Here is a 23,654-nt window from a genome sequence, read left to right on the forward strand (position 1 = left end):
ACAGTGCGTCTGACAGAGCCACCAAGTAACCTGCACTTAATGACTACATCTACTGCTGTTTATTCTACTTTCCTGTGCTGTATTAACCTCAGTAGCTCCTACAAGCTTGTTGCCTCCTGATTAAAGAACACAAACTTTCAAAAAGAAATGCTAAAATTTTTGCATTTTATTATCAGTAAAGAACTTACATGCCATAAGACAATGGACAGCTATCGTCCCTTGGCCTGTCTACACTTGGTCCTGTTTCAAACGGTTATGGTCACAGGCAGCTTAACTCATGTCATTTAACTGCTTTATTTTGTTTTTTTTTTCATTTTTGCTGTATGTAGCTATGGGAAATAAATTACTATCTGGTTATCTGTTTTCATATAAAATGCTTGTGCCTGCCTGCAAGTATCAGAAAAAAAAGACAAGATTCCTGCATTTCTGTTGTGACTTTCATAACATTAGGATGCCTCAGCACCAGCACAATTTAAAGTTTTGTAATAAAGGAAATAGCTGGCTGGTGGTGTAGTGGTATCAGCACTGGACTTTGAGGTGAAAGGTCCTGGGTTCAAATCCAGCTGGTCCCTTGCATGCTTTCCATCTGGGCTGGGTTGAGGGTTAGGCTAGCAGCTCAGCAGGCTTGTTAAAAAAAAAGAGACAAATGCGAAGGAAATGGCAAAAGTGCCACGGGGCACAAAAAGGAACAACAATAAGTGCTGCAGACACTTTTACAGTAGTGATAAGTGTGGGACCCATAGTAATGTGGAGCACATTAATGGACACTGGATACCCCCCTAATTTTCTAATATTATGTTCATGTTATTTTTATTGCTTTGGTTTGTTATGTTGTTCATTCACAATTTGATTAATGCTCAGTTAATATTTTAGTGGGTTGGTTGATGGTTACAAGGGGCAAAGCTTATACAGGCACTTGGAGCAGCTGAGAGGTCCTGGGGGGGCAAGGGAGTGCGCACGTGATGGAGTGGATGGAGACGGCCCCACTGCATGCACGGTAAGCCGATGCGCTGTGTTCCGGTATTTCCAGAAAGGAAAATAAAGACGTTATTTTAAACTTCGGCACGCCTAGAAGACCCTTTTGTGTCCAAGTGTACAACATAAGTTCTCCCCTTGGTGGGTTATTGGGATACTTTAAGAGACTACTGTCAAAAAGACCAATACAAAAACAATTGTTTCGATGTTCTGCTATTTCAATATATATCATTATTTATCCCACAATTTCATCCTCTAAGGAACCAAAACTTAATTTAGATATTCCCTTTCTTTTAATATACCATAGAAGCTCATTGTTTTAATATTATTTAGTAGCTTACTCTCATGCCCTAATTGTAATTTTTCATTGAAAATGTATTTAGTACATGAACTGGAAGACAACAAAGGGATCTAGACCGCAGCTTCCTGGCCAGTGCAGACATCATGGGTTGAAGGCCCTCTGTCTGAGCTGCATTGTTTTATTGTCCATGTTATCCATTGCTAGCTTCTCACAACATTGTAAGTCTTTGCTTTCAATTTGATACCATCCTTAGTTAGCCACAAGTGATTCAAAATCCATGTAGGGTGTTTCTTTTTCAACTAAAAAAACCTTCCCCTGACCAATAGTTATCCTTCAGTCAGAGGCACTTAAAACAAGCTCATTCCGGCAAACCTTTGCTCAGATTTATTCGTTGAAGTCGATGTGGGGAAAAATGATTAGAAAGTGTCAGTAGGGTATGGGATTTTATGACAAGCTGACATAAACACAATGAGTCAAAACTACCCAGAGATAAAGCAAATACAGTCGGCCCTCCGTATCCGCAGGGGTTTGGTTCTGGGACCACCAGCGGATACCAAGTTCCGCGGATGCGCAAGTCCCATATATAAAATGGCGTAGTATTTGCATATAATCTACGCACATCCTCCCGTATACTTTAAATCATCTCTAGATTACTTATAATACCTAATACAATGTAAATGCTTTGTAAATAGTTGTTATACTGTATTGTGTAGGGAATAATGACAAGAAAAAAAAGTCTGTACATGTTCAGTACAGACACAACCATCATAGCTCTTCTGGGAACACTGATGCTGCCTTGGCATCAGCCGATGCGGATTCTCCCGTGTTCTTTAAGTTCTTGAGGCTGTAGCACTTCACATAGCTAGCCAGCCAGCCATCCTTTACTAGCCTTAAACTCCTTCCTCTCGCTCACAACACAAGTAGCGAATGAACGAGACGCGGGGCGGACAATGCTCAAACAACGAGTGCTGGAGAGAGAACATCCGGGCTTTTTTTCCAATCCCAATCCGCAGTTAGTTGAACCCATGGATGCGAAGGGCCGAATGTAGCTTCATTACAGGGTTGACAAAATTACTTCCCAAAGCTAACAAGGCAGTGCAAATAGCTAATGTAGTGTCAAATAGGGACACTATTATAATAAATACATTAAAAATACATTTTCAGAATGTTCTGAATGTCCCAATGTTTTCTTTAGCATTTTCTATAAGGCTACATTTATAAAACACAAAGCACAAAAGATGTCAGCTGAACCTCAAGGGTAGTCTCACACCATTTTTCTCCAGTACCGCCAAAGGGTTTCGGCCCAAAACATCAATTGTACTCTTTTCTATAAATGCTGCCTGGCCTGCTGAGTTCCTCCAGTATTTTGTGTTTGTTAATCTCACACCGTTTGCATTTAGGATTCTTCCTACTGACAGACTCCTGAGTCAGAGTGCAACTTTCACATTGTTGACTTGAAAGCTTGGAACGCGCACGCGCGCACACACACACACACACTCACTCACTCACGCATACACACTCTCTCGCTCTCTCTCTCACACACAAGCACTCTCTCACTCTCTCTCACACACACACACACACACACAACAGTACAATAAGGACATCTGCTTTAAAATATGAAACTTTTCACCTGTAATCAGGTCAAAGCTAAGCAAATATTGTTAAACGCCAATAGAATTTCAAAATTCTATGTACATTTATTATCAATGTATATACAACTTACAAACTTGAAATTTGTCTCCTTATAAGCAGCCACAGTACAAAGAAACCCAGCAGCACCAATTAAAGGACAGCCAAACATCCACTGTGCAAAAAAAGAACAAACTGTGCCAACAATAAAAAGTAAGCAAGTAACATTCCGAACTAAAATTCGCGAAAGTGAGTTTGTAGTGAGTTGGCCGAATTAGAAATACATTTTCGGACTTTCAGGCAGCACACTGTGAACTAATAAAACTGCCCCTCTGCTCTGTTCTCTGGCTTTGTTGCGTAACATTAAAAGATTATCAATCACCTTCTACTTGATAATCTCCTGCATTTGCTTTAGGCCTATCATTACTCCGGAGCTGAGAACATGAGGATGTATACTCAAAACAACACCCCTATTAAATGAATCAAAATGCAGATAAACAAATTGAATTGAATGCTGCTTCTTTAATAAACATGGTTATTATCCATCATATTGATGACTTTCTTATTATACCCTCTACACTTCCATAACTATCAGTGATCAGAAATTATAACTTGTGAACAGAACTGTGAACAATTACCTTTTTCATTGCACATTATTACATTCTGGACAGACAATACAAATCACAGCTCAGTGACCAGGAAATTGGATATATTCTGAATAAGTTACCATTAAACGGTGATAGTGCCCAGTAAAGCAAATCACTTATTATAACAGTAAAGAAACTTGAAAACTCACAAACAAGAGAAATTCTGCAGATGCTGGAAGTTCAAGCAACACACATCAAAGTTGCTGGTGAACGCATTAGGCCAGGCAGCATCTCTAGGAAGAGGTACAGTCGACGTTTCAGACCGAGACCCTTTGTCAGGCTTAACTGAGAGAAGAGTTAATAAGAGATTTGAAAGTGGGAGGGGGAGGGGGAGGGGGAGAACCAAAATGATAGGAGAAGACAGGAGGGGGAGCGATGGAGCCAAGAGCTGGACAGGTGATTGGCAAAGGGGATATGAGAGGATCATGGGACAGGAGGCCCAGGGAGAAGCAAGAGGGGTGGGGTGGGGTGGGGTGACCCAGAGGATGGGCAAGGGGTATAGTCAGAGGGACAGAGGGAAAAAAAGGAGAGTGAGAGAAAGAATGTGTGTATAAAAATAAATAATGGATGGGGTACAAGGAGGAGGTGGGGCATTAGCGGAAGTTAGAGAAGTCAATGTTCATGCCATCAGGTTGGAGGCTACCCAGACGGAATATAAGGTGTTGTTCCTCCAACCTGAGTGTGGCTTCATCTTTACAGTAGAGGATAGCCATGTCATCAGTTTTGGTAGTGATTCCTGTGGTTGCTGAGAACTAGAAGAAGCCAAGAAGCTGAATAGTCACTTACAGTGTCTTGATGGTCAGATACCGGCCAATTTAGCACAAAGACCTGAAATAAACTTCAGTCCCCAACCTTGGTGTACAACATTTGAACATTAATTTGAAGCATTTTCCATTGACCCAATAGAAGAGTCCTAAACAATACAGCAGATGTCATGCTTCCTGTGTGGAATATATTTGTGCACAACACCCACCATTCTGGATCCCAAAGCACTGTCTTGCTCCAGCATCCTGCACCGATTGCATCTATTAATCAGGCATGCAATTCCAAGTTTTTGCTTCCATCCAAATTAGCTCAGAATTGTGTGCCTATTAGTAGAACTAATATCAACAAAAGCATTACCAAAGCAGTCTGAGTGAGCTTGTGTTACACTTTAAAATTTATATTACTTTAGATTTTCCTATCCATCAAGGTTAGAGAAAGACTCTCGAGTATCTCCTGGCAGTTAATACATTGGTCTGCTATCCTAGACATGGACGAGATGAAACACGGGTGGCAGTGTAGTCCCAGTCTGAAGGAATTCGTTAATATGGATGTATTAAATTCAACCCATTTATTTCTCCTGGATTTCCCCAGCTATTGGTAAACAGCCCCACTGTTGGGCAACCTCAGGAGAGACGAAGGCTACGGGAATAAACCCAGACAGCAAATCCGGAGCAGAGTCCCTAAGGTGGCCGGACATCATTGAACATCCTTCTGGCAGCTCCTGTAGCCAAGCTGGTGCCAAACATATTGCTTCGTAAGTCTTCCTTTGGACTGCACTGGTGAGGCCAAGAGGGGGATCTTGACGACTGGACATCTCAGGATCTCCATACCTTCTGCCCAGGCTTGTGATGATCATCATCATCACCTACTGTTCCTCAAGGCAGATGGATCACAACCACCGCCACTTCAACTGGAGGCCTTACAAAGTAGGAGAACTGAAAGTAATGAACTTTATTTCCACAAGTATACTTCTGTAAGCTTCTACAACATAATCATCTTCACATATAAACATCTGGCGTTTTCTTTCAGCCTCCTTTTGGCGGCCACACCTTCAGTCATCAAGTCTCCAAACTCTGGACTTCCCTGCTCAAGTCTCTCCTCCCCTAGGAGTCTCCCAATGTGAGATAACCTCTCAGTCAATTTGTCGGAATAGCCTTCATATGGCTCAGCATAAAACTTGAAACACTGGGAAGATTTTATTAATTTTGAAGTTCATTAATATATGAATAATTATGATGTCAGAAAAGGTTGATGCTTTTCCCCCAGCTTCACCTTGGTACTGGGATAAATTTAGTAAAGACGATCAGGAACAGAACTAGAAGATACCTGGACAAATGAGGATTGATTAGCATGGATTTGTCAAAGTCATATCGTGCATGACTAACTAGCTGAAGTTCAATGGTGAAGTAATAAAAAGGATAATAAGACCATAAGACATAGGAACAGAATGAGGCCATTCAGCCTATCGAGTCTGCTCTGCCATTCGATCATTCGCCATGATCAACCCTATTCTCCTGCACTCCCCTCATAACTTCTGACAGTTTTTCTAATCAAAAATCCATCATCCTTCGCTTTAACTATACCCAATGACTTGGTCTCCACAGCCATCTATTGCAATGAATTTCACAGATTCACCACCCTCTGGCTAAAGAAATTCCTCCTTATCTCTGTTTCAAAGGGATGTTCTTCTATTCTCGGACTGTGCCCTTTTGCCCTAGACTCTCCCACTATTGGAAGCATTCTCTCCATGTCCACTCTGTCTAGGCTTCTCAATTTTTAATAGGTTTGAATGAGATTCCCCCTCCACCACCACCACCTCACTTTCCTAAACTCCAGTAAGTACAGGTCCAGGCCCATCAAACACTCCTCATCCGTTAACCCTTTTATTCCGGGGATCCTTCTCAGCAACAATGAAGGAAATGCAATTGTTATGATGCATATGGACTTTCCAGGCAGATTTGACAAAGTGCCATATAATGGGCCCGTCATCAAAATTGATGACCATGGAATAAACAAGGCTGAAGAAAAGTAGAAAATTGGCTAAGCAACCGTAAGAAAATAAACAGATGATTTTTGGACTGGAGGGAAGTGTAAAGTGCAACCTCCAGGGGTTGGTCCCGGGAACGACTGCTTTTCCTAATCCATATTAATGGCTTTGTTGGGTGAGAGTGCAAAATTTTTACTTTTTTTGTAGTTTAATTTTCCTTTGCTAGCTTTGTATTTTTATATGCAAAATCTTTTCTATTCCTGTAATTGTTTAGTGAATTTTCTAGCAATTGCAAAACAGCTGATTCTGTATTGCTTCTGGAAGCTTCTTAATTTTTCTACAGGCCACTTGAAACTGACTATTTCATAGATAATCGTTATGATGGAATAATAACAACTTCTTTGTTTTTGGTCTTTGTATCATTCTTCGTTCCAATTACACTCAATAAACAGCATTAACCACCAAGTTTTTATGCCTCATTCTCTACCTCCAAAGAATCTCTGGATCATAAAATCACTGGATGCAGCAACTTAGAGCTGGTTGCACAATTTCTAAATTTGGGAATGTCACAAAACTTGGAAGCACTGTGAACTGTGAGTCAATCTGAAATGGACTCAGACGGATATAGGCTGGCAGATATGTTCTAAGTGAAACTTCACACAGAGATAGGTCTGAGGTGCAACATTTCAATGGAAAGAACAAGAACAGGCAATATAAACTAGAGACCACAACTCCTAAAAGAGTACAAGCACAGAGTGATATAGGTAGATAGATAGATATTTTACTGATCCCAAAGCAAATTACAGTATCACAGTAGCATTATAAATGCACAGATATACAAATATTAGAAGTCTAACGGGGGGGGGGGGGGGGATCATCATTTCCCCAGCTGTAGGTTGACTCATTACAAAGCCTAGTGGCCAAGGGTAAGAATGACTTCATTTAGTGCTCTTTGGAGCAGTCCAGTTGTCTTGGTCTATTACTGAAAGTGCTTCTCTGTTCAGCCAAGGTGGCATGCAAAGGGTGAGAAACATTCTCCAAAATTGCAAGGATTTTCCATAGGGTCCTTTGTTCTATCACAGCCTCCAGTGTGTCCAGTTTGACTCCTATAACAGAGCCAGTCTTTCTAATCAGATTATTGAGCCTGCTGGATTCACCCATGTTGATGCCATTGCCCCAGCACACCACCACTTTGAAGATTGTACTGGCAACAACAGACTGGTAGAACATGTCAAGGAGAGGCCTGCACAATCCAAAGGACCTCAGTCTCCTCAGGAAGTAGAGGTGACTCTGGCTCTGCTTGTACACAGCCCGTGTGTTGGTGCTCCATTCAAGTCTGTCATCCAGCTGCACCCCCAGGTACTTGTAGGTCTTCACCACACTCACATCCTCACCATCAATAGTAACAGGAACAGTGCAGATTTACTCTCCCTAAAGTCCATCACCATCTCCTTTGTCTTTCTGATGTTGAGCTGTAGATGATTCAGCTTGCACCGTTTGACAAAGTCCTCCACCAGGGCCCTGTATTCAACCCCCACCCTCCCTTTATACACCCAACTATTGATGAGTCGTCAGAGAACTTCTGCAGATGACATGCCTCAGAGTTGCATCTAAAGTCCAAGGTATACAGGGTAAACAGGAAGGAAGCCAATACAGTCCCCTCTGGGGCCACGGTGCTGCTTATAGCGGTTTGTATAAATAAATAGCATTCATAAAGGAAGTGGCAAAGTATTTGAAAGGAAGTACAGATTTATTGGGAAAGGGCATCATTAGGACCAAAAAGATTACTCTTATATTGAGCTGCCATAAACACTTAGTGGCTAATTTATTAGGTACACCTGTACATCTGCTCATTAATGTGAATATCTAATTAGCCAATCATGTGGCAGCAACTCAGTACATTAAAGCATGTAGACATGGTCAAAAGGTTCAGTTGTTATTCAGATCAAACATCAGAATGGGGAAGAAAAATGCTCTAAGTGACTTTGACTATGGAATGATTATTGATGCCAGACGGGGTGGTTTGAGTATCTCAGAAACTGCTGATCTCCTGGGATTTTCATGCACAACAGTTTCAGGAGTTTACAGAGAATGGTGCGAAAAGCAAAAAATCATCCACTGTGCTAAAGTTTTGTTTGGTAAAAATGCCTTGTTAATGAGAGAAGTCAGAGGAGAATGGCCAGACTGGTTCAAGCTAACAGGAAGGCGACAGTAACTCAAATAACCATGCAATGCAATAGCAGTGTGCAGAAGAACATCTCCAAATGCATAACACGTCAAAACTTGTATTAGATGGGATATAGCAGAAAACCATGAACATACATTCAGTGGCCACTGAGCGCTGCTGTTGAGGTGAATGGCCTCCTTTTACGCTGTGACATTAAAACAACTGAAAGTACTTGACGTACCATGAATATCTTGGATCATCCTGGCCTAAAATGGTATTTGATTCCAAGTTATTTCATTCCCACAAAACAATGCATCGGTAATACAAAATGGGCAAATAACACTGCTATTTAAATCATGAGATCTAAATCATGAGATCACTCTTCCAGAAGAACAATGATGCAAATGAACTCACCTCACAGCCGGTCAGTTAAAACCCAGGTCAACAAAGTAAGACAAGCCCAGGGTAGAGTGAAAAATGAGTTTATCAGCATCTAAGATACCTTCACAGTCACAGCAGTCCCAAGATTTGACTTGATCCCAATGAACGGATGCAACCCCTAGCAGGGAAGTCTGAAATACTTAACAAAAATCACTAAAGGCTTGGCTTGTTTTCGATCAACGATTCAGGAACAGTTTCTTCTCCTCTGACATCTGATTTCTAAATGGACATTGAACCCATGAACACTACCTCATTACCTTTTTGCACTACCTATTTAATGTAATTATTATATATACTGTAATTCAGTTTTTTAATATTATGTATTGAATTGTAAAACAACAAACTACACCACATATGCCAGTGATCTTAAACATTCTGATATAATAGGTCTCACACTTTTCTGGCAATGAAGGCACAGCCCCACATGCAGCATCAAAGGAGGCAAAGTGAAAACTGATCAATAAATTCTCGTGAAAGAAGACAAACTTTGTCTCCTTTTAGAAGTCACAGAATAGAACTCACAAAGTCGATGGAAGAGAACAGAAAGCCAAGAATTGTAGAATTAATGAGGACCTCAGCTGAGAATTATACAATATCTAATTCACTAATTAAGGGTGCCTTCATAAATTGAAAACGGACTGCTCTTTTCAAAGAGAAAACCAAAATCTATACAGCATGCCAAACAGCATTTTAAAGAATTGTGCTTTTCTATTTGATATTTTCCATACAATAAACAAAATGATCAGAGACATGTATCCAAATCTCTTCATAGTCTACAAAGTTAAGTCCGATATATCACTGCATAATAATTTTCCGCCACTATCTTTAAAGAGTTTGTACGTTCTCCCTGTGACTACGTGGATTTCCTTCGGGTGCTCCCCTTTCGTCCCACAGTCCAAGGACGTATGTGTTAGTAGGTTAATTGGCCACATGAGTGTAAATGGGTGGCACAAGCGTGCTGGGTCAGAAGGGACTGTAACCATGCTGTATCAGTAAATACAACCTGGCCACGTTAAACTCCCTTCAGTCAAGTCGCGAATGGATTTAAAGTGTTAAGAGTCAAGGAATTTTTTTTAAACTTTTAAAAATATCCTTATAATTGAAGGTTGTTTTAATGCTTTCTGAAAGTCAATGAATTAATGAATTTTAATTTATCACTGTCTGCTATAGTTTTAGCTGCGGTATAAATCACAGTGACATCCTTTCGTTTGCCCAGGAACTTGTGTTAATTGCGGTACCTTTTCACGTGAATGTGGCAGCAGTGCTTTACCACAACATCAGAGACCAGGAGTCCACGTGGCTGCACACTGGCTGAAAAAGTTACCTTATTTCTCATGATTTATGTGCGGCGTCTGTTACTCTGCTGACACTCCTACCACTGGGTTGATTAATTCATTACATTTCTAATTGCGTATAAATTATTCAGTCCTCCTCAGTTTCTGCACATTAGACACAAAAACTCACACTTCCAGATGCAACTTCCTGCACTCCAGAACTGAATCAGTCACAGACCTGAGAAAACTGACAGGTTCAGTGAAACAGGAAGACTGGAAACAGCAGAGATGCAGCACAGACAAATGGGTCAGCACTCTCCTTTTGGGCCTTGACATACTTAGGATAACAACTCAGCCCCCAAACAAACACTTGTATTCAAACCCTCACAAAGTTCAGAAAACACAAAGGTTTTCTGAGATTATGCACAATCCTAAGCAAAGAATCTGTGTTTGGAATATTACTGGCAATATCAGCTCCTGTGAGCCTAATCCCATTACAATAAATCACTGTCTTATGACATTCAAACTGTCATATTAGGAGGTCCCTGAAGACCCTGCAAAATTATTCTAAAGTCATGGATCAAAAGTCTTACTTTTAAATACCAGCTCTAACAGTCACTCAGCTGCAGTTCCCTACAGTAGACTGCTGATATGGCATTGCCAAGACTCATACATAGAATAAGCCTGGGCCAGTGGAGCTAGGTCTGTTAGAAGGAGTCTGTTCTTATTCAGAAATGATTGAAATGTTAATCTTAGGATAGCTTTAACAATTCTCAACCTGTCTTCCTCCCAGTTGGAACCAACACAGCAGGCAGACCTGCTGGAGGTCTACATAACTTTCACCGCCACAAAACAAAACAGAAATCAATAATAATGAGGAATATTTGTAAATGGGAGTGATCATATTCTGAACATTCTGAATGCGAGGTTTTCAGAATTGTTTATCTTGCAAGATTTGAAATTCTATCTGAGTATTAATTGTGATTCATAAAAGAAATGATTTGACTGGAGACAGCAGAAAATAACGACACAGCTAATCCATTTAAAGGACAAAGCAGCACGCCAACAGATCAATGTAAAACCTACCATAACTCAAGAATTGTTTCTACCAATCATGATGATCATGTACAAAAATCCAAGGATCATATAGACACGGGGAAATTTGATTAAGCTATACCATTAATTTGCTCAGTAACTTGCCTATAAATTAGTGACTGAAATTTTAACAGTTCTTTGTATTAATGTGTAAGCAAGTATTTTGACTTGCTTTTCTTTTATTGATGTTTCATAACATGGATGTCATTTGCAAGGCTGGCTTTCATTGCTCATTCTTAACTGTCCTTGAGAACATGCTGAGGAACAGCCCTCTTAAATTGCTACAGTTCTTCTGCTGAAGTAATCACAAAATGCTACTGGTTACTCTGTAATTCCAACATTATTTTTATATACTGTAACTTTTTATTCTTTACAATTGTCGCGTGTTGTTTTTTGCCGTATGTTGTGCCAACACACCACAGCAAATTCCTTATATATGTACTGCAAATGTATACGGTGAATAAAGTTGATCCTTGATAGGATTAAAACCTAATGATAATGATGATATCACTGATGGCATCATTCTAGTTCCAAATCACGATGATGACATGCAGGAGACATTGTTTCCATGTATCTGGTACCCTTAGTTCTTGATGCCAGATGACGTGGGTTTGTTTGGTTGGTGCTTTCTGGGAAACTGAAACAAATAACTGCAGTGCATTTTGTAAATGGTACACTTTCTCCCATTTACAAAATACATGATATACCCGTGGTGAAGGGAATGATGGTAGATTCGGTGTCCATTTTGCAGAATGCTTTGCCCTAGATAGTGTCCAGCCTATTTAGTACTGTTGAAACTCGGCTATCAAAACATTTTAAGCACTCCATCATGCCCATGGCTTGTGCTTTTAGGCACTGGAAGGACTTCATGATGTCAACAAATTGGATTTCTGTGGAAGTCATTAACACTATTTTCAATGTTGGCTGTCATTCACAGGAATTGTCCTTCGACATATAATTTGGATCAGGCTAGTGTTACAATATTGTAACAATACTCTTGAATTCTCTGGAATACCATGGATTAAGGTATGATCTTGAACTGACCTATTACAGGGAAAAGTAAAAGTAGGGGTTTAATGTCAAGGGGACATATTAGAGCTAAGTCATTCAAAAATCACTTCCTGGCATTGTACATGGAAATCTGAACCCTATCCAATGAGGCTAGTTCCATTCAAAACCAAAGTTTCTTCTTTTTTACTGGTTAAGGATTGAAAAGGCTATGGAAGTAAGACAGGTGGATGGTTAAGAAGCAGATTAACCACATTGCTTTGGCGGAACATGCTTCAGAGATCTGAATGGTTGATTTCTGCATATGTGCAAAGAATATTCATGGAAGCAGTAACAACTCTTTTATAAAAGTTTGTGTTTTTTTTGAATATTTTGTTTGCATTTCCTTAATTATACAGAATACGCCAATATTTTCCTAACAGCTAGCACAAGACAGATCTTTCCCCTCTACTGGCCACAGTAGCTAGCAGTTAGCTCAATACTACACAGTGCCAGTGATCTCTGATCATCAGGTTCAATACCTGCCGCTACCTCTAAGGTGTTTGTGCGTTCTCTCCGTGACAGCATGGCCTTCCTCTGACTGCTCTGGTTTCCTCCCACATTCTAAAGATGTACAATTAGGGCTAGTAACATTGGCAGGCTGTGTCTGGTCACTGAGGTAAATCATGAATTTCACTGCATATTTTTGATGTACACATGACAAATAAATCTCCTTTTTTGAATACCATACGAACACCAGATATATATTTACTGTTTTCTAATCTGTTGGAACAATTCTAGAGGCTGGGTTGTTTTACAACATCTTTATACTTTTTTATACTTTATACTTTATACTTTATTGTCGCCAAACAATTGATACTAGAACGTACAATCACAGCAATATTTGATTCTGCGCTTTCTGCTCCCTGGATTACAAATATTAAATATTAAAAATAGTAAAAATAGTAAATAGTAAAAATTTAAATTATAAATCATAAATAGAAAATAGAAAAATGGTAAGTAAGGTAGTGCAAAAAAACCGAGAGGCAGGTACGGATATTTGGAGGGTACGGCCCAGATCCGGGTCAGGATCCGTTCAGCTGTCTTATCACAGTTGGAAAGAAACTGTTCCCAAATCTGGCCGTACGAGTCTCCAAGCTCCTGAGCCATCTCCCGGAGGGAAGAGGGACGAAAAGTGTGTTGGCTGGGTGGGTCGTGTCCTTGATTATCCTGGCAGCACTGCTCCGACAGCGTGCGGTGTAAAGTGAGTCCAAGGACGGAAGATTGGTTTGTGTGATGTGCTGCGCCGTGTTCATGATCTTCTGCAGCTTCTCAACCAAAGTGTCCACTATCTTTAGAGCTGCGGCAGGAAAATCCCCATGAGTCTGACTGTACATGTAATGCAGGACTGACTAAACCGTATCTCAACTGAAGCCTCACAAGTCTATTGCACTTTCAGTACAACATATGGCCATGTACAGTGCCTCAAAAAAGTATTCAACCCCCAACCCTTTGTTCACATACAGTAAGCGATTATTAGAACCAGGGATTTTGATCAATTTAACTGAGAATTTTTATTTGTGAATCACATGCTCCTTTTTTCACAGCGGAGCCCAAAAAAACAGGAAAAATTGTAAAGCTTGAGAAACTATAAATTCAAAAATTGAAATGTCAGAACTTCAAAATATTCATCCCTCTTTACTCCATACTCAGTTGAATCATCTCTCACAGCTATTACAGCCAGGAGTCATTTTGGATAAGGCTCTATTAGCTTTGTACAACGTGATGGAGCGAGATTTACCCATTCCTCCTTGCTGTGTCAGGTGAGTTGGGGAGCAACAGTGGACAGCCATCTTGAGGTCTTGCCGGAGTGATTAATCAGGTTAAGGTCTGGACTCTGACTGGGCCACTCAAGAACATCAATATTCTTCATTTGAAACCACTCGATTATTGCTCTGGTAGTGGTCATTGTCTTCCTGAAAGACAAACTTCCTCCCCAGTTTCAGCTTTCCGGCAGAGGTGAGCAGGTTTTTATCCAGGATCTCTGTACTTAGCAGCGTTCATCTTCCCATCAATCCTGACCAGATTTCCAGTCCCTTCTGCTGAAAAGCATCCTCAATGCACAATGCTACCTTCACCACACCTTACAGTAGGGATAGTGTTACGGGGCTGATGCACGGTATTAGCTTTTCATCACACATACCGCTTAGTGTTGGTGCCAAGAAGTTCCACTTTAGTCTAATTCAAACCACAAGACCTTCTTCCGCATCTTTAAAGTATCTTCTAAATGCCACTTTGCAAAGTCTTTATGGGCAAGGGTATACTTTCTTTTGCAGGGGCTTCATCTTGCCACCCTTCCATAAGAAATGTGAACTTAGAGATTGTGAACTTCATCTCCAGCTGAAACCACTGACTTCTGCAGCACACTCAGACTGACTGTTGGTGTCATAGTAGACTCTCTTACAAGTGCCGTTCTTCTAAGCAACTAAGTTTAGAGGGGCCACCATACCTAGGCAGTGTTGCTATGGTTTCATATTTTTTCCACTTTTTCACGAAGGACCACACTGAGCTCTGAAGTATGTTTAGTGCCCTTGAGATGGTCTTGAATGCTTTCCCAGATTTGTGCTTCCTTGACTTGCCTTGAATGTCCTTTTTACTTCATGGTTTGGTATGTTGAAAATTGACCACACTATTGGACCTTACAGAGAGAGGGGGGCTATTTACTCTTATGAATTCAATGAAAACAGGTGATCCTCTAACTTTTTACATCAACAAATTGGGTGAGTTGGTAAGGTGATATACAGTATTGCACCTGAGGAAAAAGTTAGCATAGTAATTACAAAGGGATGAACACTTCTTCAGCCTCAAATTTTGGTTTTTAATTTTTTGTAAACTGTTGACATGTTTTGGAATTTTCTTTTGCTATGACATGATGTTTTGCAGATTAGCAAAAAATTCTACTTCAATTTTTTTTTTAATTTAGAAATTGAGAAAATAGTTGTGGGGGCCGAATACTTTTTCAATGCACCGTAGTTTTTAAATTGCTTGCTTTTGTGAAAGAACTGCACAGGTTTTGTTAGCTTTTTGGTAGGTGCAAAAACGTCTATGAAAGTTGAAGTACACCAGTGTATGTTATGAGATGAATTTTGAGAAGCTGAACAAATGTACAACCAGATTCTTCAACCCATCCAGTGGCACCTCATGGACAAACTCACCAAAGTCTCACTACATATGCCATAAATCCCACATTGATCATATGATCCCTAATTACTGGTTATATTCATACATTCCTCACATATTCCTGAACCAAAATTTATTTAGAGATACAGTGAGACATGGGTCAAATAAGCTGCGCAGCCCAGCAACCCATGTACTTAATTCTAGTCTAATCACAAAGCAATTTACAATGACCAGTTAACCTACTAACCAGTACGTCTTTGAACTGTGGGAGGAAATTGGAGCACCCGGAGGAAACCCATGTAGTCATAGTGTGAATGCACAAATTTCTTACAGACAGTGCCAGAATTGCACTCCGATCTCTGACGCTCCAATCTGTAATAATATTGCGCTAGCCACGTTGCCCCAATTTTGATCCAAGAAACAAGATCTTTCTTGAACAGCATTTCATATATCTTGTACTTTATTGGAAGGAATATACTTCATTCTCCTGCCCTACATGAGAACAGCCCTGCCATCTCCCTCCTGCCTCCATCCCTGTGATCCTGATTTCTCAAGTTGGGTCACAAGCGCCCACCTATAGTGCAGCTGTGATACTAAGACGATGCCTGCTGTCACTTCTCCTCTTGTTGTCACGGTGCCCATTAACAGCACCCTTTATTGGTAATTGGCATCAATATTTATAGCTTTCTCTCGGAAGGAGAAGTGCAATGAGAATGCATGAGCAGAAAATGGAATAGGCACTGTTACGTACCCCGTAACTGGGTTGCCAAACCAGCAGAAATGGATCACTCAGTTGGAGTCTGGATTACTAGAACTAAGAAAGTTTTATTAAAGAAACAAGCAACACAGTACTCTAATCAAAAGGATAATAAATGCAACAGTTCAGCAATGATAAACACACATGTACACAGAATTAAGATAACAGGATCAATCAAGCTCTATCGTTGTCTAGGGGTAAATGACCAGTTTCAAAGTGACACAAAGTTCAGTTCAATTTAGTTCAGTTCAGTTCGCAGTAATCGCTGCCATGGGAGATGGACAGTGGGGGGGGGGGAAGGAGAGAGAGAGCAAAACGAATGAATATTCAAACGGCTTCCACACAGACCTTCAATATTCTTCGCAGTCAGCTTTCATGCGAGCCCTTTGTGATGTCATCTGAGGTCACCGACCGTGACCCCTCCATTTCCAGATATGATTGTTTCTCTGCGGTGAACCTGGCACCCAGGCAAGGGTGGACACAAACCAGGTTCCCGCTGATCGTGCCTTTCCACCTACGGCTTGTCCCGCGACCAGCTGTCCAAAACTTCCCACCGACTTGTGGGAGGCGCACCGCTTCCAGGGTCTCGTTACCTCGGGGTGTTGTGTGTGTCCTGCCTTAGCGAACCTGTCCCTTTTTATCCCCCTGCTGGGGTGTCGCCTGTCCATCACTTCAAACAGTTCAGGGTTCAAAGGGGGAGCCGATCTTGACAGCTCTCCTTCCGTTAAACTCTCCCGTCCCTTCATTAACATCTCCAAATGCTGCTCTATTGTTTTCCTTATCTCTCTTTCTCCTGAAGACAGGTGGCAGACCAACTGCTGATCTCACTGGTGCCAGCACAGGCCAGCTAACATCTTAATCTATGTGTATTCTCGTCATAGCACAGACAAAAGTCCCCGTCAACAAAGACTGCGGGAGTCATTAACTAAGGGGAAAGGACATAAAAAGCACTGGTATGGAAGGTGACAACACAGTACACCTCGGGATAGCGATACCTGGGAGGACAGAATGGAGCATTTGAAGGAATTAGGCTGAGAAGATAATGGTCAATATTTAATTCAGGTTAGGCTGTCCCACTACAATCACTGTGAAACTATGATGGAAGGAATTTCTCTGTGACAGTGAACCTGAATTAAACTATATAAGTATTTGCTCTCAGTATGAAATACAGCTTTAAAATTGGTTACTGTGCTAAAAAAAATATAAAACTAAGATATTTTAAGATATACACACAAAATGTTGGAGGACCTTAGCAAGTCAGGTAACATCTACGGAAGTGAATAAACAGTTGACTTTTTGGGCCGAGGCCCTTGTTTATTTATTTAAGTAAATGCTGGCTGACTTGCTGAGTTCCACCGGCATTTTGTGTGCGTTGCTTTGGATTTTCAGCATATGCAGATTTCCTTGTGTTTATATTTTAAGATATGCTGGGCAATCCTGTACTACACTCTTACGTTTGACAATCCCGTCAATTTGCATGTTGCTGTTCACCAGTGTTACAACAAACCAATAGTCGTGCTATGTACCTGTAGCCACAACAAAAACATTATGTAACGCCACACGGTGGTTCTGAGGAGAACACTGTGAGGCAAAATTTGACGCTAAGCCACAAGATAAAAAATCAAAAGCTCAATCAAAGAGATGTATTTGGAAGGAGAGCCATAAAGTAGAAAGAAGAATCGAAGGACGGCTGGACATAAAAATAACAAAGTTCAGGGCCTTGGCGTCTGAAGGCGTGACAAAACCTGGGAAGTGATAAATGACAGACATAGTGAGATCAGGAATCTCAGAGGAATGCAGGGTTGGAGAACTTTAATGTAGTACATTTTAATGTCTTGCTGAATTTGAGATTTACTTGAATTTTGCATTTTTGAGCAGCAATATTTTATATCTGATTTTATTTAATTTTAATTATAAATAAGACTTCTCTTAGCAATCCTGCTACATCAAAGTGATCTTAAGGATTGCTACTCTAATGTTACAAAAGTTTGAAACCATTTATCACCAGCATTAACAAAGCTTTAAAATCTTTTGATCATGCTTCTAGTTTTGAAGTACACAGAATAATAACTTTTCATCTATTTCACTTCATAATTCACCTTCTATTTACAACTTTAAATTATTGTTAAAGTCTTCTTTATGTATTGATCTGTGGTAATTTATAAGCAACACTGCATTTCTTTTTCATATTTTAATTCAGGCATTTTTCTCTACTTACAACTCGGTGCATTGATATCAAAGTATTTGCAGTGATGCAAAAGCTGACACAAGAGTTACAAGTTTTGATTAGTGTTTAAGTAGTAGGGGAAGAAAGAGGTTAATTATCTTTGCAGATCGTCCATTCATCAAATGCAGAATGAGAAAACTGCATTTGAATGACATCTTCCACGTTCTTTTCAAGATACTCTAAATTACTATACACCCAATACATTTCTAAAAATCAGAAATCGTTGTAAATATAGAATTACATCTAATTTCCATACAGTGAATTGTCTCTTAATAATGTTGACTTAATATTGTCCAGGACTCTGAGGATAATTCTGCTGTATTTTTCCATAGTAGTGCTCTGGGGTCCTTCATGTACATATTCGAGAGCTTCGGTTCAGCATCGCATCCTAAAATTAATACTCTTTCAGGCCTGGGTTAGAGTGTACCCTAAATCTTATGTGCCCATCTTTCTGTAGTGGGACTCAGTCCAGAATCTCCTGACACAGAGAAAAAAGACTTGACACCACTGCACTCCAAGTGAGCTAAAACACTGTTGTTCTGGTATTTAAAGAGTTAATGCTGATGTTCTGGACATTGCCACTGATGGCTAGAGCAGCTGATAACCACTCTATTTCTTTATTTAGGCAACTCTGATATGGCAGGCAAATTCTTCCTGAAATATAAATCTGAGCACACACACTAGCTAACAGATATAAAAATATACCACTGCAGATTAACAGTGACTGAAAGATGGCCCCATTCCCACAAGCACTGAAATTCCAGCGTCTGTGAGTACAAGGCTAGCTACAACCTCACACCACCAAAGTACAAAGGTTAATGGAGACATGATCTTTCAAGTAACAAGCCAAAGACTGAGAAAATCTAACCACAGTATATGGCCAGTAGCTATCATTGAAGTTAACCCCCAATACTTAATTAAAAAATTACAGTTGTATGTAAAGAAACTAGTCTTTACCCACACATCTTCCATCTGAAATAATTTCCATAAAATAACTCTGACCCAAGTTCCACTGAGGCTCCTACCAAACTGGAAGCCGCCTGTCCTCAGATCCCAGGCCCATCTGTCTCAGAGCCATTAGAGACCTTGCATCTCAAAGTCCAAGCCGTGTGCCAGCCCTAGGATTGCATGCCAAATCCAGTACCAGTTGGCCAGACAGGCACCACAATATGCTCTGCAACACAAATAAAAATTGCTGGTGGGATGCAGTAGGCCAAGCAGCATCTCTAGGAAGAGGTACAGTTAACGTTTCGGGCCGAGACCCTTCGTCAGGAATAACTGAAAGAAGAGATAGTAAGAGATTTGAAAGTGGGAGGGGGAGGGGGAGATCCAAAATGATAGGAGAAGACAGGAGGGGGAGGGATGGCGCCAAGAGCTGGAAAGTTGATTGGCAAAAGGGATATGAGAGGATCATGGGACAGGAGGTCTAGGGAGAAAGAAAGGGGGAGGGGGGAAAAACCCAGAGGATGGGCAAGGAGTATAGTGAGAGGGACAGAGGGAGAAAAAGTAGAGAGAAAAAAATAAATAAAATTTAAAAATTAATAATAAATAAATAAATAAATAAATAAAGGGGAGGTGGGGCATTAATGGAAGTTTAAGAAGTCAATGTTCATGCCATCAGTTTGGAGGCTACCCAGATGGAATATAAGGTGTTGTTCCTCCAACCTGAGTGCGGCTTCATCTTTACAGTAGAGGAGGCCGTGGATAGACATATCAGAATGGGAGATGGGACGTGAAATTAAAATGTGTGGCCACTGGGAGATCCTGCTTTCTCTGGCGGACAGAGCGTAGGTGTTCAGCAAAACGGTCTCCTAACCTGCGTCGGGTTCGCCAATATATAGAAGGCCACATCGGGAGCACCGGACGCAGTATATCACCCCAGCTGACTCACAGGTGAAGTGTCGCCTCACCTGGAAGGACTGTCTGGGGCCCTGAATGGTGGTAAGAGAGGAAGTGTAAGGGCATGTGTAGCACTTGTTCCGCTTACAAGGATAAGTGCCAGGAGGGAGATCAGTGGGGAGGGATGGGGGGGACGAATGGACAAGGGAGTAGCGTAGGGAGCGATCCCTGTGGAAAGCGGGGGGGAAGGGAAAGATGTGGTTAGTGGTGGGATCCTGTTGGAGGTGGCAGAAGTTACGGAGTCAGGTTCTTCAACTGATGTCCCTGCTGTCACTGAGATTCTTTCAGCCTCGCTCCTATAGGGTCAAAAACTGCATGGTACAGTATTTACCCTGTGGCCTTCCTACAAAATACAGAACTAACGGTCAAGAGAAGATGCGGGCAAATTTGAGCTGCATAATTACTTTCTAAACACAGCCTTCAGGCTGAGACCAGGAGTGCTGCTCTCCCACACCTCCTAGTGGCTCACTGTGACCCTGAGAACGGGATTACCACCCATCTCCATGGACCAGTCATGGAGGTGAAGAGCAATGGACTAATTTCTTTAAAATCAGAATACTGGGGGAAAGCCGGAATTAAATTTTCACATGCAGGATCGAATGGAACAATTGAACCATAATGAAGATAAGCACTGGAAAGGCAAATGTGTACGTTTATATCAACCCTAGAAATAGATCCAAGCACCAGAATTTACTACAACTCCTCATGTGTCACAAGCAGACCCCAGGAAAGTTTGTCACAATGTTTCTCCAAGCTATCGTTCTAATCCAGGGGTTTTGCCTCTGCAGATTCACTTTGCCAGCAGTAAATCAAAAAGCTGCTTTAATAAATGCTACCTATCTGGAGTACAAAAACAGGCCCAAATTTCTTAAGAGAGCACAACAATGTACTTCAGGGTAGGGAATGTTCTTAACCAAAACATTTTACTAGCAACTGCACGTGCTGGGAAAACAACCTCCCTCACAACCCTGCAGCACAAGGATTGCTCTATTTAAAGAACCGTGCTGGGTCTTCCATTGAAATGAAAATAATGTCACATTCTGGATTAGAACTTGCCTGCAGTTATATTTCAAAACTAACATGGGCCAGCCATACAATGCCATCCAAACACAAGTGTGTTGTACCTGACAGCAAGCAGCTCTTTCAGGTTGATCCCTCAAAACTGCTTACGTCGTTTCTTCCTTCAGTAAGGCTAACTGTGTTATCTTAATGATTAAAGTTTTATTTTTAAGGGAGGATGAGGTCACTGTGTCATTACCAAATATTAAAAACCATTCCTTCTTGTCCCTATAATCCTGGCTACTTGCACATTTATGGACCCACCGACATATGTGGTCTGCTAGATTATTTGTGAGAAGGTAACCGAGCCGCCTATCACTTTCTGACAGAATATGTAGGGACAAGGAAGAGGAGGGAGTGAATGTTTCTCACCGCGCTCACATGACATGAAGTGATGTAACGATGCACTTCAGCATAGTGGGCTAATTGTACCTTTTGTTTACCAACAAAAGAAACTGTGCCAAACACTTATCCAGACGGAACGGCTCTATTAATGCCAAGCGTCCATCAATGAAAGCAGACGGCGTCAGCCCCATTGACAGCAGCTACGGCAAACCTTTCTCCCATCGATCTACCCTTCTCAACTTTTGCAACAAGTTTCTTTCAACGTAATTCTTTTTTTTAAATTCTGAAGTACAAAGCCAACCCTCCATGAAACATGGCAGCTCCTTCTAAATCACTCACAGCATTTTAAATTAAATATTAATTTCGCAGCGGCTTTAAACTTTTGAGTAGCCGGCGTTCACTGGTCAATGAAGCGTATGGACACACTGTATATTTTGTGTGTACACACAGGTCAGCCAAATGAAGGGCGTTTCTCCAAACGTATTAACGTATCTCCAGGTCACTAATCTGGTGACCAGATTGCAAATGCATCCCAAGACTTCCTCCCCTCCTCGTTTTATTTTAAATCAGAGACACGCCGTGAGCTCCGGTAAAGACCATTGGAACAACCGTTAAGGCAAGCGCCAGACAGCGGGCATCACACAGAGTTACAAGGACAGGCAGCGTACTGCTTTTTTTTTGTTACTTACTCGTTAGCTGGAGGAAAGCTTTCTTGCGATGTACATGATAGCATCAGGCACAACTGTATAACTGCTATTAGACCGACCGAGCTCCTGGACGCAGCCATCTTCCACCGTGAATGTATCTCACAAAGTGCGGGGGAAGATAAATAAATCCCCCCCTTCCCCAAAATGGCAAAATCTTTCCAAGTTAATTTCAGGCAGATGAGAACAGGGAGAGAGGGGAAGAAGGTTCCAGCAAGATCGAAAAATAATGATGATCTCAAACTATAACATTAGCAACAGATCTGAAGAGCCGCCATCGGCCCCGATTCCATCTCCAAACAGCTTAGTTTTGTTTTTGTTTTTTTCTCTCTCTCTTGGGTCGGGATTTGTTCTGGGATTGTGTAGGGCGCCGGTGATCTCCAATGTCCTGGGCTCCCGATACGCTGCTGCAAGCGCCCTGTGACACCAGTTCATCGATCCCCCCTCTCTCTATCCCCTCGGTCCCGCACTAGTTTCCATACAAGGAATACCAGGAATACACACAAACACACGCGCGCTCGCCGCTCCGTCTCCTGTCGGGGAGCCAGCGGCTGATCGCTGTCACAGAATCATCGCACCAAACGCTGGTTTATATCGGCGCCGTTAAAGCGAGGTGCTGCGTCCTGAAGTGACGCTCTGCAAACACATTAGGCGGCTTCATCATTGCGCCTCTTCCTCCACCGCGTTCTCCTTTGACAATCACATTTCCTTAAAATGTTAAATTATAATCGATGATGGATCATAATGCCAAGTACACACCAACCACATACTGCACACTTCAGCTCGGGGGACCCCGTTCTAATATATCGTGAGGGGAAATAATATCCCAATGCCATCTGGCAGCAGTTCGCTTTTTGATAAGTGCATCTTCCAGTCTGAGGTGTGCAAGCGCGAAATAAAATCCCTTTCCAAAGGCTAACTTTCATCCGTGTAGGGTGTACAATATTGAGGGTGAATAATATTGTTGCTTTAATTATTGAATCATGTGACTAACTGCTTTCTGGGCTGCAACAATGTGTGCAATAAAGTTCCAAAGGTAGCTTGTGAGGAGCTTTCGAATGAACAGCCTACACCACAGAAGGGTTGCACAGTCAGTAGATCTGTTGCCTCCCAGCTCGAGTGACTTGGGTTCAATCCTGACCTCCGGCGCTCTTTCTGTGGAGTTTGCATGTGCTCTCTGTGTAAGTTCCTTCTCTGGTTGATGGGTTAACTGGA

General features: G+C 41.3%; 1 protein-coding gene across 5 annotated transcripts in view; it reads right to left on the reverse strand.

The window, feature by feature from the left end:
* LOC140186954 (voltage-dependent calcium channel subunit alpha-2/delta-1) overlaps positions 1-22,976 on the reverse strand; it is a 747,581-nt gene extending 724,605 nt beyond the window's left edge. For all 5 annotated transcript variants that reach the window (XM_072241811.1, XM_072241809.1, XM_072241810.1 and 2 more), the window contains exon 1: positions 22,425-22,976. In XM_072241811.1, coding sequence (XP_072097912.1) covers positions 22,425-22,522 — 98 coding nt within the window. In that variant the 5' untranslated portion in view covers positions 22,523-22,976. The remainder of the gene's footprint in view (positions 1-22,424) is intronic.
* Between the last annotated feature and the right edge of the window lie 678 nt (positions 22,977-23,654).

The sequence above is a fragment of the Mobula birostris genome, chromosome 23, assembly GCF_030028105.1.
Source record: "Mobula birostris isolate sMobBir1 chromosome 23, sMobBir1.hap1, whole genome shotgun sequence".
Lineage (NCBI taxonomy): Eukaryota > Metazoa > Chordata > Chondrichthyes > Myliobatiformes > Myliobatidae > Mobula > Mobula birostris.